This window comes from Apodemus sylvaticus, chromosome 23 (genome assembly GCF_947179515.1).
Source record: "Apodemus sylvaticus chromosome 23, mApoSyl1.1, whole genome shotgun sequence".
NCBI classification, from domain to species: Eukaryota; Metazoa; Chordata; class Mammalia; order Rodentia; family Muridae; genus Apodemus; species Apodemus sylvaticus.
In genome coordinates this window covers 14,760,097-14,772,427 of record NC_067494.1, presented here as the reverse complement: position 1 = coordinate 14,772,427, position 12,331 = coordinate 14,760,097, and the positions used below count along the sequence as shown (strand labels likewise).

The 12,331-nt window shown below is 45.2% G+C and overlaps 1 protein-coding gene and 1 long non-coding RNA gene across 2 annotated transcripts; both read right to left on the bottom strand.

The window, feature by feature from the left end:
* Positions 1 to 2,169: 2,169 nt before the first annotated feature.
* Positions 2,170 to 5,028, bottom strand: LOC127673507 (histocompatibility antigen 60b-like). Its single transcript, XM_052169188.1, has 4 exons — positions 5,001 to 5,028; positions 4,652 to 4,918; positions 3,755 to 3,997; positions 2,170 to 2,334 (listed from the first exon to the last, which is right to left on the bottom strand). Exons 1-4 carry the CDS (start codon positions 5,026 to 5,028, stop codon positions 2,228 to 2,230), a joined length of 645 nt encoding a protein of 214 aa, XP_052025148.1. The 3' UTR covers positions 2,170 to 2,227.
* Positions 5,029 to 5,180: 152 nt separating this feature from the next.
* LOC127673864 (uncharacterized) lies at positions 5,181 to 10,845 on the bottom strand. Its single transcript, XR_007975241.1, has 3 exons — positions 10,786 to 10,845; positions 10,329 to 10,463; positions 5,181 to 5,364 (listed from the first exon to the last, which is right to left on the bottom strand). It is a non-coding gene; the product is annotated as an uncharacterized LOC127673864 (long non-coding RNA).
* Positions 10,846 to 12,331: the final 1,486 nt, after the last annotated feature.

The following is a 12,331-nucleotide window of genomic DNA, read 5'->3' as shown; positions in this document are numbered from 1 at the left end:
CATAAAATGGCCCAGAAGTCAAGGCCAAGTAATATCGCATAACTAGTATGAAAAACACCCATTCCCTCTCAGGAACATTACCTCTGGAGAAGTCACTAGCTAAGTTTGGGTCCACAAAGGTTATCTTTTTCGTATATGTATATACACATGTGTGCATGCTTGTTAATACACTCAGATGTATGGAGACTACACATTACCTTTGGATGTCACTCCTCAGGATGCCATCCATGCACACTGTGTTTTGAGACAGTCTGTACTGGAACTCACCAATTCAACTCCTCTGATGGATGAAGGAACCCGAGAGATGCTCTTCTCTCTCTCTCTCTCTCTCTCTCTCTCTCTCTCTCTCTCTCTCTCTCTCTCTCTCTGTCTCCTGCACTGGGATGACAATCAAGTGCTACCACACTGTGCATGGGTTCTGAAGAGGGAACTCAGGTCTTCATGCTTGTAAGGGACAAGCACTATATGACCAAGTTGTCTCTTTGTCCCTTGTTCTTCTAAAACGCATATATAATTTTCAGTTGCTGAATGTAACATTTCTATGCCTATACCCTGCCCCCTGGTAGTTCCTGGCATGGCAGTGCTGACTAGTCTAGGACTGTTACTGTCACGTGTTCATACGCAGGCTCTGGGGTCTTGTGTGTCCCTAGAGGGAGCACCCTCACTCACAATATTATAACTGTGGGTTTAGCTTTCCCTTAGTCTGTTATTCATTTTCCTTACAGACATTAACGTTTTTTCTTAGTTTTCTTACGGACAGCATATATCGGATATTCCCGTTTTATACATTAATACGGACAGTATATATTCGATGTTTCTGTTGTATACATTAATATTCATAGATGTGTGATCTGAGATCTGCTCACTTCTCTTTCTGCTTTCTTATTTATTTTTGCTAACCATGCTCCTCAGAGGATGAATGGAACGCTCCTCTGTTCCTAACACACCGTTCAGATCTCACCCTGAACAGTGAGATTACACGGTGCTGTGAGACAGGCTCTGGGCCAGCAGAGCAAGCTCAGTCTCTGTTCACCAGGGTTTGGAAGGGATGATGAATTTCTTCCAACATTTCTTTTGTTTACAACCATTGTGTATTTCTTCTTTCTTTGCCAATGGACACTTTACTCACTAGACAGTTTTATAATATTGTGAGTGAAATCTTGAGTGTGTCAGCTACACCAGGGAAACAGGGGCTCATATATGTGCCTTAATTTATTATCTCCATCCTATGCACTGGCTTTAATTGCCATATCATCCTAAGTACCTATGACAACTGGCCAGCCCCTTGCCCTTTTACTCCAGTCGTAAATTCTAGACAAACTCTCAGATCACGCATTGTACACCACACAGTTATCCTATGTACTTAGATCACAGAACGGCATTAAAGAGTGAATGAGTTGCCATTAGAGTTCACGGAGACCAGACTGGAGGCGGAGACAGAGGATCCTAGTCCCACAGACAGGCTCCATGCAGGTGGTTAGAGAGCTGCTAAGGAAGGCAGTGGAGAGCTGCAGGGCTGCAGGGCTGCACCAGGCCTCAGGACTGAGTGAACTGCAGAGGAGAGGTGCAGGACCCCAGGATCCAGCAGGGGAGATGCAGACCCACATTAGCATGGAGCAGCAGATGAACTGTCAGCCAGTGATTCAAGCAGGAGGCATTAGCAGTGTGGATGGAGCTGAAGCCTTAAGATGGTCAGGAATCTTCTGTTTGCAGGCAGGACATCCAGGGGGCAAGTTTATGGGAGCCATTGACCTTGCAGTGTTAGGTGGCCTCTTCAGAGGTCCAGGTGAGGGTATGCTAGACCCTCAGACCTGGTTTCTGATATGGTTTTGATACGTGTAGAGGTGACAGATTTTTACTTTGGGGATTAAAGTAATTGTTAGCCTTTCCATCATGGATGGTGCTGGGCTGACTTGTGTCTGTGTGGAAAGTGAGGTGTCATGTCACCCAGCATCAGCATTGCACTCAGAAGGGAGCCAACTGCTGCTTGTAAAACACAGTCACCCAGGGCAAGCCCTTGTTGTGTACAGTGAGCAGTAATTTAGAGTTGTGCCTAGTTTGATCATGTAAGAGTGAGAGAGTAGAGAAACAGAGAGCAAGAGGAAGTCCCTAAAGCAACAGCCTGGTGCACTCTGAAGCCCTGGTGCATGAGGCTTTGAGAGGCACCAGCCTCATGGGTTCCCACCAGTCTGGTCGGAACTCAACTGCACAGATTTCTGAGATGTCATCAGAAATGCGTTTCCTTTGCTGGAGACACCACAGGATTATGTTGAAGAGTCACCCAATTATAGCTGGCGATGAGGTCTGCAGAGGAAGAGGAGCAGCAGGGAGCACCTATAACAAATGCAGTGTGAATCACAGTGTGCTCCTGGGCATCCATGCAGCATCCTGCTCTACTTCCTTTCTCTGACACTCCCCCACATCACAGACCATGGACCTCAGCTGCCCAGTCCTTTTCTCTTTCATTTTTCCTTCTAGATCTTTCTGCCACTCTAAGCTCTGGTATGACAATAGTTGAGATGTTTCTAAGGGTGTAATTGTACCAAAGCAAAAATTGTGATTAAAAAATAAAAAACAGGAAACTTGAAAAATCAGCAAATATGAAAGGCTAGTAAAATATAGTCGTGTTTCTGTCTTTGCTGGTCTTTTTACTTTCACAACTTTTTTCCTTGTAGAAAAATCTTCACTTTGTCCCCCAAACTGGTCTTTAGCTTAGTATATAATCCATTACATGCTTGAACTCTTGTAGCAATCCTCCTGTCTCACCTTTCCACAAATGAGAATTGTAGGTCTGACCAAATATATTGTTAGAGTTAAAAATTTTTATGCAACATTTTATTCAAAAATAATTATATTGCCTTAAATATCTGATATGTCACCTGATATTAAATTTACCAACCTATGCTTATAAGGAAAAATTTTATAACCTATTAAATAATTAATACATTGGCAATTTTCATCACAAGACTGTATTTTGACTCTAGACAGTATATGACAAAAGCTAACGATGTCAGTGGTGTGTTCACGGCTCACTTTACCTGTATAGACACAGATGACTTCAAGTGCAGAGGACAGAGACATTGGAGTTACAGTTGCACACGCACTGAGTTGTGGCTACGTAAAGTAAACAGGCTAAATGAATGGGTTTTGTTGTTTTCCTTATTCTTTTGACAACATGTGACTATGCTGCCCAGGCTGACCTGGATCTTGGTGGTCCTTTTGCATCAGCCTCCTGAGTGCTGGGATTACTGGACTGTCCCTCGGTGACAACTCCTTACATAGTCTTCTCGTTCTGGTCATTTTGTCCTAAGGGCTGTCCCAAGCCAGTAGCTACTAATGTACAGACTTGGCTCTAGATGTGAGAAGTTTTACACTGGATCATGCCATTCAAAAGGCAAACCAACTTTAATCACAGCCTGGGGGAGGTTTTGTTGGGTGTGAGTAAGCAGCAGCTCCTTTCAGTATTTCTTGGATAATTTTTGGATCTTTGGACCTTGGATTCTCTGTCCTTGCATGAGGACTTTCCTGTTCCATCCTTCCTCTGACTACAGAGCTGTTCAGGCTCTGCCTGCCTCCTGTGCTCAACAATAGTAACCCCCACCATTACTGTAGAGTGGGGACTCAATACTAAGAAGGGTATCATTTCAGTGGACATATAGCCACTGTGATGGACAGGCGTGGAGACGTCCCATCTCCTACATCCTTATCCAACTAACATGACCCAGAAATAGAGTGAGAGCAGTCTGTTCCTTACCTTTTTTTTTCTTCATCATATACCAAGAAAATGAGAAAATGATGATGATGATTAGGATAACTCCTCCTATACCTAGAATTATTGTCCAGGTGATACTCAGACTCTGGGTGGAAGAATTATTTTGGGTGATATTCAGTGTAGGTTCATTGTGGATACCAGATGTATGCTGGGTAATGTTAGCTGTAGGATGAATCTGAGGAGCATATGTAGGCTGGGTGGTATCCAGCGCCTTCATTGTTGATCCTTAAAAAGAAAACCAGAAAATAATATGGATACGGCTGAAAAAAAGCAACATACCTCCATCATCAACTCTTTCTCTCTGGGAAGTCCAAGGAACTCATGTGGATAACTTTTCCCAGACCCTGGATAGAAAGATGAATAGAATGTGTATGTAAGATGTCCTTACAGAGGTTATTTTATTCCAAAGAAAGGACATGTCTACTGAACTATAAAAAATTTTCAAGTTTTTCTGTGACTAGAACTGTATGAAAGTTGGAATCATTGGTGGTGTTTAATTGTGCCAGAGAAAGATAATGAAGCCGTCAATCGTGATGTTAGAGTTGGGGGGAGGGCAGCTATAAGTGAGAAGAAAAGGCTGGAAGTGTACAGTGATGCACACAGACTTGGGGCTCATTAGCAGGCCGGATAGAGCCTGTACCACTGGTTAATAGGGAATGAGAAACACTGGGTGATGATATGGGAAAGAGAAATCCTTGTCGTCATCACTGGCTCTGCAGACAGGAAGACCACCGATGCATCACTCACCCAGTCTACCAGACTTTCATTATGCACCATGGCTCCCATCCACACAGGGAAGTCCACAGACTTTTCAAGTGAACTGCCATGCTGTTCCCAACCTGTGGATGTTTCCTTGTGCTAATCTACCGAACTACTTACTTGGCATTTCTCTGTGGTGTGGCAACCATTTCTTGAGGCAGTCACTGAAATGTCCCATGAGAACGTTACTGAGACCTTGTTCTACTTCCTTCTTGTTCTTCCACAGCTCCGTGACACTGCTGGCATCAGAATGACTCTCTCTCCAGGTCTTATTAGATGGATAAAAGTAGATGCTATACTTCTCATCAATGTTGATGGCCCAGTGTCCATCAGTGAAATTTCCTTGTTTATATTGAGATTGTATGGTGACGTTCAAGGCGTAATCACCTGCATATCAAACACATCATCATCTGCCGTTTATAGAACCATCACCTCCCAATGGTCCAGTCTTTCTCTGCACACTTAGGACCTGTAATCTTTCCTCCCTGGCTTGCCATTGCTTACACAACACAGACCATGTAGTTCCAGGTAGGGGAAAATGTTCAGCTCTTCTATGCAGATAATTCAGTAGCCCCCTTCTGTCATGTGCTCTGCTCTTCCTCTTTCTCATTTATCATGTCTACCTTTGCATTCTGTCTCATATTTACCTGACTGCAGTTTCCACAGCCCTTCGAAAGTCTCTTCCAGGCTTTTGGACAAAGGAGGACACAGATCAGTGGCATTTCCCTCCTGTTTTCCATCACCAAGATGAAGGAGAGGATTTCCGTTCACTGAGCACTGTCCAGGTGAGCTTCGATACTTGACAATGAAGTTGCAACTTAGAGAATCTGTACCTGTGAGAGAAGCATGCAGGTGAGGTCCAGTGGGAGCAGGGGTCCAGAGGAGTCACGGGTTTCTAGCTCTCAGAATCCCTCTGACAGGAAAAGGGTTAGGAAGAGAAGCTTCTAAACAAGAGGTCCAGAAGCTTCTGGATCCTTAGTTCTGTGCCATCTGTAACTGTCTTAGGTTGGTAGGACTCCTTGGATGTCACCAGGGAGATTTATCTTACAAGTACTTTTGGTGAATACTATCAAGTACTGTAGTACAAAATATGTCAGACAGCATCCATGTTCCTAGGGATGAAAATATAGCTGAACACACAGGAGAAAGGAAGGCACCATAGGACACATGGAGCATTCAATATGGACCTGGTGTTCAGGAAAGACCCTGGAGTAATGCTGCAGCCTGGCACAGAAAGGGAGCTGCCAGCTGTGAGCTCGGTGCTCATCCCTGTTCCCACTGGGCCCCTTCACACCACACTGTTGGCATCAGATCTCAGGTTCTCCCACATTAAACCACACAACTAATCCAGAGATCTCAAGGAGAGACCTCTGCCTGTCTGTGCTCTGCTTGAAAGTCCCAGTCTCTCTCCCCTTCTTTAGGTTCTTTTACCTAGCACATGCATAGTCCCTGGTTTCCCAGATTTTCACTAACAGCTAAAGAGGACACAGGACTCTAGAGCTATCCTATTATACAGAATGCACAAGGAAGCAGACAAGACCTGATGAGGAATATGCACATTTAGTGTCCTGTGTTTGTGTGAGCACTGCAATCTAAAAGTAAATAATAATTTATTAAAGAAAACCATTAGAAGTACACATATAATTAAACTTACAATGCAAAAGAAATGTTTAAAAGAAGAAATCTCTTTCCTCTCGCCCTCCCCAGAACCTCAGCTGTGAAGTACAGTGACGCAGATTTGGGACCCCATTCCTGTTCCCTTCAACCAGCTTCCTCTTCCTTCCCTTCTCTGCCTCTGCCACATGTTTTCTCCCTACCTCACCCCTACCCTACTTTCCTTATGCTAACACTCCAAGGCTTGAGTTTCTCCATGAGTGGCTGGGGTTCCTTCTCACTGAGTAGGCCCCACCAGCAGATTTGGTGGGGAAGACCAAGAGCCCTCTGAAACCCAAGACTAACTTTGTGGCTGTGAACTAAAGTCACAAATTTGTCAGGTAAGTGGATCAGGATGAAATATGCACTAATGTTCTGTAAGAAAAGCCACTTAGAAGTTTAAGTAAAGAAAACTGATGCGGAACATCGAGTAACGAAGGTGACTTGAAGAAAGTATTCTGGACTTCAAACATTTGCACCAATAAAAATGAGGAGGAGGAGGAGGAGGAGGAGGAGGTGGTGGTGGAGGAGGAGGAAGAGGAGGAGGATGGCAAATGTCTAAGAAGGAAGTATTAAACACAACCTCCAGAGTTTAGTAAGGAAAACATTTTTATAATGTGTTACAAAACTGCCCCAGTGATGCTGATTAGACAAGGTCTCTAAGATGCTTGGGACTCGACAAGTAGACTCGACAGGCTTACCAGTGACTCAGACCTTATTTATTCTTATTTTCTGTGTATCAGTATTTGCCTGGGCATCTGTGTACCATGTGCATGCAGTGCCTGTTGTGGCCTGTAGGGGGCAAAAGATCCCTGGAAATGAAGTTGTACCCAGTTGCCTCTGCCTTGCTAGTGCTGACAAGAAAGCACCCAGCACCATTCCCTACCATTTACAGGAGGTCCAAGGATTAGCTCAGGGTCTCACAGTTGTGAAGCAGGCAGTGTAAACTCAGCATTCTCCTCAGGCTTTAGACACAGGTCTTTTAGTCATCAGCAAAGTGCCAGAATACTCTCAAGCTAATGCCCATATGTTATAGGAATGGCTGGCAGGAATCTGGTCAGAGATTAGTCCATACTACATGAAATACAGAACCTAGAACCTCTAAAACTCATAGTGAGGGGTGTGTGTAAAAAGACTCAAAGAAGTATACATGTCAACAGAGATGTATAATGAAATTAGGAGTGTGGCTTTGTTGGAGTAATTGTAGCCAAATCAGAGGGAGTGGGTCACTGGAGCTAGCCTGAAGTTTGAAAAAAACACTTTGAAACCCAGAGTTTCTATCTTCTCGTGGTCTTTATGTAGGAATGTAGAACTCTCAGCTACATATCTGCCTGTGTGCTGCCATGCTCCCCAGCCTGAGGGGGGGAGGCTAAACCTCTAAAATGGTAAGCAAGCCCCAATTAAATTATTACTGGGTCTTCCTGAGGACACTGACTGTCTTAGGGTTTTGCTTTTGTCTATAGACACCATGACCAAGGCAACTCTGTGAAGGACAGCATTTAATTGGGGCTGGCTTACAGGTTCAGAGGTTCAGTCCATTGCCATCAAGGTGAAAGCATGGGAGTGTCCAGGCAGACATGGTGCAGGAGTTGCTGACAGCTCTACATCTTTATCCAAAGGATGCCAGGTGCAGACTGTCCTAAGGCAGCTAGGAGAAGGATCTCAAAGCTCACCTCCATAGTGACACACCTGGTTGGCCAAACCTCCTAACAGTGCCGCTCCCTAGGCCAAGCAGATTCAAACCACAGCATGCACCAAGATAAAAGTTGGTACCTGGGAGTGGGGTATGGCTGTGACAAGTGTGACCAAGCTGCCTGTGGGCAGAATGTGAATGTGGACTTCTGAACGTTGAATTAACAAAGAAGTTGAGCATTTTTTGCAGAGTGTAACAAGCTATAGTAGTAAGACCATGGAAGGCAGTGGTGCCTAGAGAAATATGGATTGGAACAGCCTAGTGTAATTGATTTCAGAGGAGAAGTGTCCTGGAAGATATCTTTGAGATATTTTTTTGAAGAATGTCTTTGCTTTTGGGCTCTGCCCTCCCCTCCCCTGAAAAATACTGCCTAAGGCTAAATTGAAGAGTTTAGAATTAATGGATTTGGCAGAAGATATTTCAAGACATCTTGGTACTGACTATGTCCTATGGGTGTTAGTGATCTATAATGAAAAGTAGCAAATAGCTCTATAATGAAGAGTAGCTCTATAATGAAGAGTAGCCAGCTGAGAAAGGAAAAATACAAAAGGTAGAGTTAGAGGAGAAAAGGAGCACCAGGAAGGGTCATGGAGGACGTTCATTCCAGATGAACAGGAGTCTGAAAGCTGCCTTGCCAAGGCTCCCATGGCAACGTGTAAAACCGAGGCTAGAGAGATGCCACAGAGCTTAAGAGTACTTGTTGCTGTTGCACAAGATCTAGCTTCATTCCCAGCACCACATGGTAGTTCACAACTGCCTATACTGCCCTCTGTTTTAATGGGGATGCTATGCCCTGTTCTGGTGTCCAAGGGCACCAAGCACACACATGGTACACATGCATAATGAAGTTAAGATATTATGCACATAAAATAAAAATATATCCCAAACCATTTAAAAGTGAACCACTTCAAAGACCCAGATTGACTTCCTAGGAGAGAAGGACAAGGACTCTTGATGGACAGAGGATGTGGTGTTCTACATTTGGTTGTACATCTTATCTCATCTAGAGAAAATGACCGAGGTCAATTCTCAAGCAATTGCCACCTCTCTCTTGGAAAGCAGCCCAGGCTTTAAGAACAATCCTCTATGTCCCATATGATCCAAGGAATCCATCGGACAGAAAGCGAAAGATAAGAGGGCTTAAACCCAGGACCTCCTCCTGTCATTTCTAGCTGACCCAGAACCACAGGCAGCACAGAACACACTGCTGCCTGGGGATATGCAGCTCTCACAGTACTCTTGAAGACACTCTGGGGGGATGGGCACCAATACTATTCCATGGGAAACACCCTGATCAGGGTTAAAGGACACATCTGCTGCTTGGTCATCTGCTTGTTGCCCTCTGCTGCTGTCACACTAAACAGAATTGAGTAGTTGATGCAGAACTAGAGATCCAGAGACGCCCACCAGATTGAATAAAAAAATAGTGACTGACATTTAAAGAACAAAAGAAGCCACTCCTGCCTAATAAACATCACTTTCTGATGCTATCTAGCCAGGAGGTAGACTTCATGGACCTGGGATCAAGGACAGAAGCTTCCATAGGCCCCCAACCAGGACCATTGCCAGGGTCCTCCAGTGGACAAGGTGTTTCAGGCCCTAAGTGAGGTGTCTTCAGGCAGGAACAGACTGCTATCTCTTGGGTGAGGGTCTAAAAGACATTCAGTGGATGGAAAAGAGGGGAAGTCTAGATGGGTAGGGAAGGGAGCAAAGCAGGCTGAGGGCTGCAGAGTCACATGGGTATTAAAGCTGAGCCTGGGCACACACCTGTAATCCCAGCATTTGGTAGACCAAGCGAGACAAGGGATTGGTCCTGAATCTACAGCGAGGTGAGTGGTAGTGTGACGCCTTGCCTTAAAACAAAACATGGAAAGGAAAGAAGGAAATGCAAGAAGGAAATGGTAGGGACTAAAAGTGAGAAAGTGGGTGATGTGGCTACCTTGTCTCTAGAAGTATTTGTTATGATCTGCTGGAGAATTACCACAGGAAGTAGGAAAAAGGAGTTCAAGGACAAAGAGGACCCTGCATGGGGCTTGGGAGGAATCTGAGAAAAAGGCAGTCTTGAGAACATAGCCTGCCTTAGCTACTGGGAAGCTCTGAGAGAAGGACTCCTGGTGGAGTCTGGCCTGGTACCCAGCATGTTCAGTCTGGTTTTAGGCTCCCTGCAGACCCCAGTGGTTCTGAGGACATCACCAGATGCTCCCTTCTGTCCCCTGGGCAATTCATCCATGTAGTTCCTCCCGTGCCTTCTCTGCCATAACTGTTTCATAACTTCCTTCCTCAAACCACTGATGGCTGGGTGATGTGAAATCAGAGAACCAAGGCGCCTAGTCCTTGAAGGAAAGAAAAAGAGACACAACGGCAAACCACTAGCCCAGGTGTGAGCTTCCAGACTTAAACCATGTCCATGTTCTGTCACCCAGCCCCTCCACGCAGCCCCTGAGAACTCACCATCTGCCAGTGTGGCCCCCAGATGGCTCAGCAGAATTACAAAGCTCAGGCTCAGAGAGAGATTGCTCTTGCTGGTTGCTTCCTTTGCCATGGTCCTTCCCGAGACTCTGATGCCACTGGAGCTGATGACTGGAGCTGCAGAGAGAGTGGGAAACTCCACAGTACCACCCCACCCCCACCCCCAGCAGGCAGAGGACACAGCTCAGAGAACCCCTGAGGAAAATCCAGGCTGTGAATTCAGGCCTTTCCCTACTCCAGCCTTGGCTCCGAGTCCAAGTCCACCTCTTCCTACTGGTCTCAGGGAATCCCTCCAGGGCCCTGATGCTCTGATCCTCCCTCCCAGGGACCATGGCAGTCCATGACACCCCAGGGCACCTGGAGTCACAAACAAGGAACTGAATGCTGAGGACACTTTTCAGGGGGCAACCACATCCTGAAATCCCTTCATCTCACTTACCACCAACTGGACCTTCAGATTCCCTTGAGAACAGAGAAAAGAAAGAGAATGAGGTTGGTGCCTTCACCTTGAGCTACTGAGGCCTGCAACCAGAGTGAGAGAAATTTATACTAGGCCAGTCCACACCGAGTGCTCCGCCCAGAGTCACTTCTGAGTGGTCCTCACTAAACATGAGCTCACCAAAGTAGGTGGCCCTGAATACTGGCTGTAGTCATTTCCTGTGCCTCTCCTCTACCTTGAGAAGGCCCCCAGTGTCCCTCAGGCCTCCAGACTCCTCTCCCTCACTTCCTCTTTCTTCTCATCTCTGACTCCTTCTTTGCCCCTCCAGGTCCCTTGGTCATCGTCCCCTGGCACATGTTTACACTCTTTCCTGTCCCCCTTCTTGCCACTGTCGCCCCTCCCCCCTTCTTCATAGTCACCGCCCCTGCGCAGCCCCATTGCCTTCTTTCTAGTCTGTCTACTGAAGACAATTACTTTGTTTATTAGATATTTTCTTAATTTACATTTCAAATGTTATCCACTTTCCTGGTTTCCCCTCCAAGAACACCCTATGCCATTCCCCCTCCCCCTACTCACCAAGTCACCCATGTCCTCTTCCCTGTCCTGGCATTCTCCTACACTGCAGCATCAGCCATCTTAGGACCAAGGGCCTCTCCTCTCTTTGATGACTAACAAGGCCATCCTCTGCTTGAGCTTCTTTTAGTCTGTGAGTTGTATCTTGGGTATTCCAAGCTTCTGGGCTAATATCCACTTATCAGTGAGTGCATACCATGTGTGTTCTTTTGTGACTGGGTTACCTCACTCAGGTTGAAATTTTCTATTTTCACCCATTTGCCTAAGAATTTCATGAATTCATTGTTTTAATAGCTGAGTAGCATTCCATTGTGTAAATAGACCACGTTTTCTGTATCCATTCCTCTGTTGAGGGACATCTGGGTTCTTTCCAGCTTCTGGCTATTATAAATAGGGCTGCTATGAACACAGTGGAGCATGTGCCTTTATTACATGTTGGAGAATCTTCTGAGTATATGCTTAGGAGTAGTATAGCTGTGTCCTCATGATCAATTTTTTTAAGGAAGGTTGAGTTTTTCCCCTTAACTCTGTGACACTAGAATCTAAGACCTTCTAGAAAGTTCTGCAATCAAAAACTTTTTTACTGACAGATTTCATCAGAGAGTATGTGGAGTTTTGACACATTTCGGTTTCAGCATTTGTTGATGGGATCATGAAACTTTATCCTTCATGCTATCCATGTGGTACATAACATTTACTGACTTGAGTCTCACTGACCCTTCCTTGACCATCAATGTCCAAGTGAGAACAGGGGGCTCCAAGGATAAAGGAACCAGGGTCTGCGCTGAGTAGTTTCTCCTTCTCTGGTTTTCTTTTCTTTTCTTTTTTTCCTCCTTGATTCTTTGCTTTTTAAGCAAACTTCTTCTTTTTTTTTAATTTATTGATATATTTATTTGCATTTCAAATGATTTCCCCTTTTCTGGACCCCCACACCCCAAAAGTCCCATCAGTCCCCTTCCCTCCACCTGTTTTT

What these genes read in the sequence shown, in the direction of transcription:
- LOC127673507 (XM_052169188.1), bottom strand. Translation starts at nt 5,028, where the DNA reads ATGGCAAGCCAGGGAGGAAAGATTACAG. An exon ending in CCAGGGAGGAAAGATTACAG is followed by an intron (nt 4,919 to 5,000) that starts GTCCTAAGTGTG and finishes TTTGATATGCAG; the next exon opens with GTGATTACGCCTTGAACGTC. An exon ending in TATGATGAAGAAAAAAAAAG is followed by an intron (nt 2,335 to 3,754) that starts GTAAGGAACAGA and finishes CATTTGTTATAG; the next exon opens with GTGCTCCCTGCTGCTCCTCT.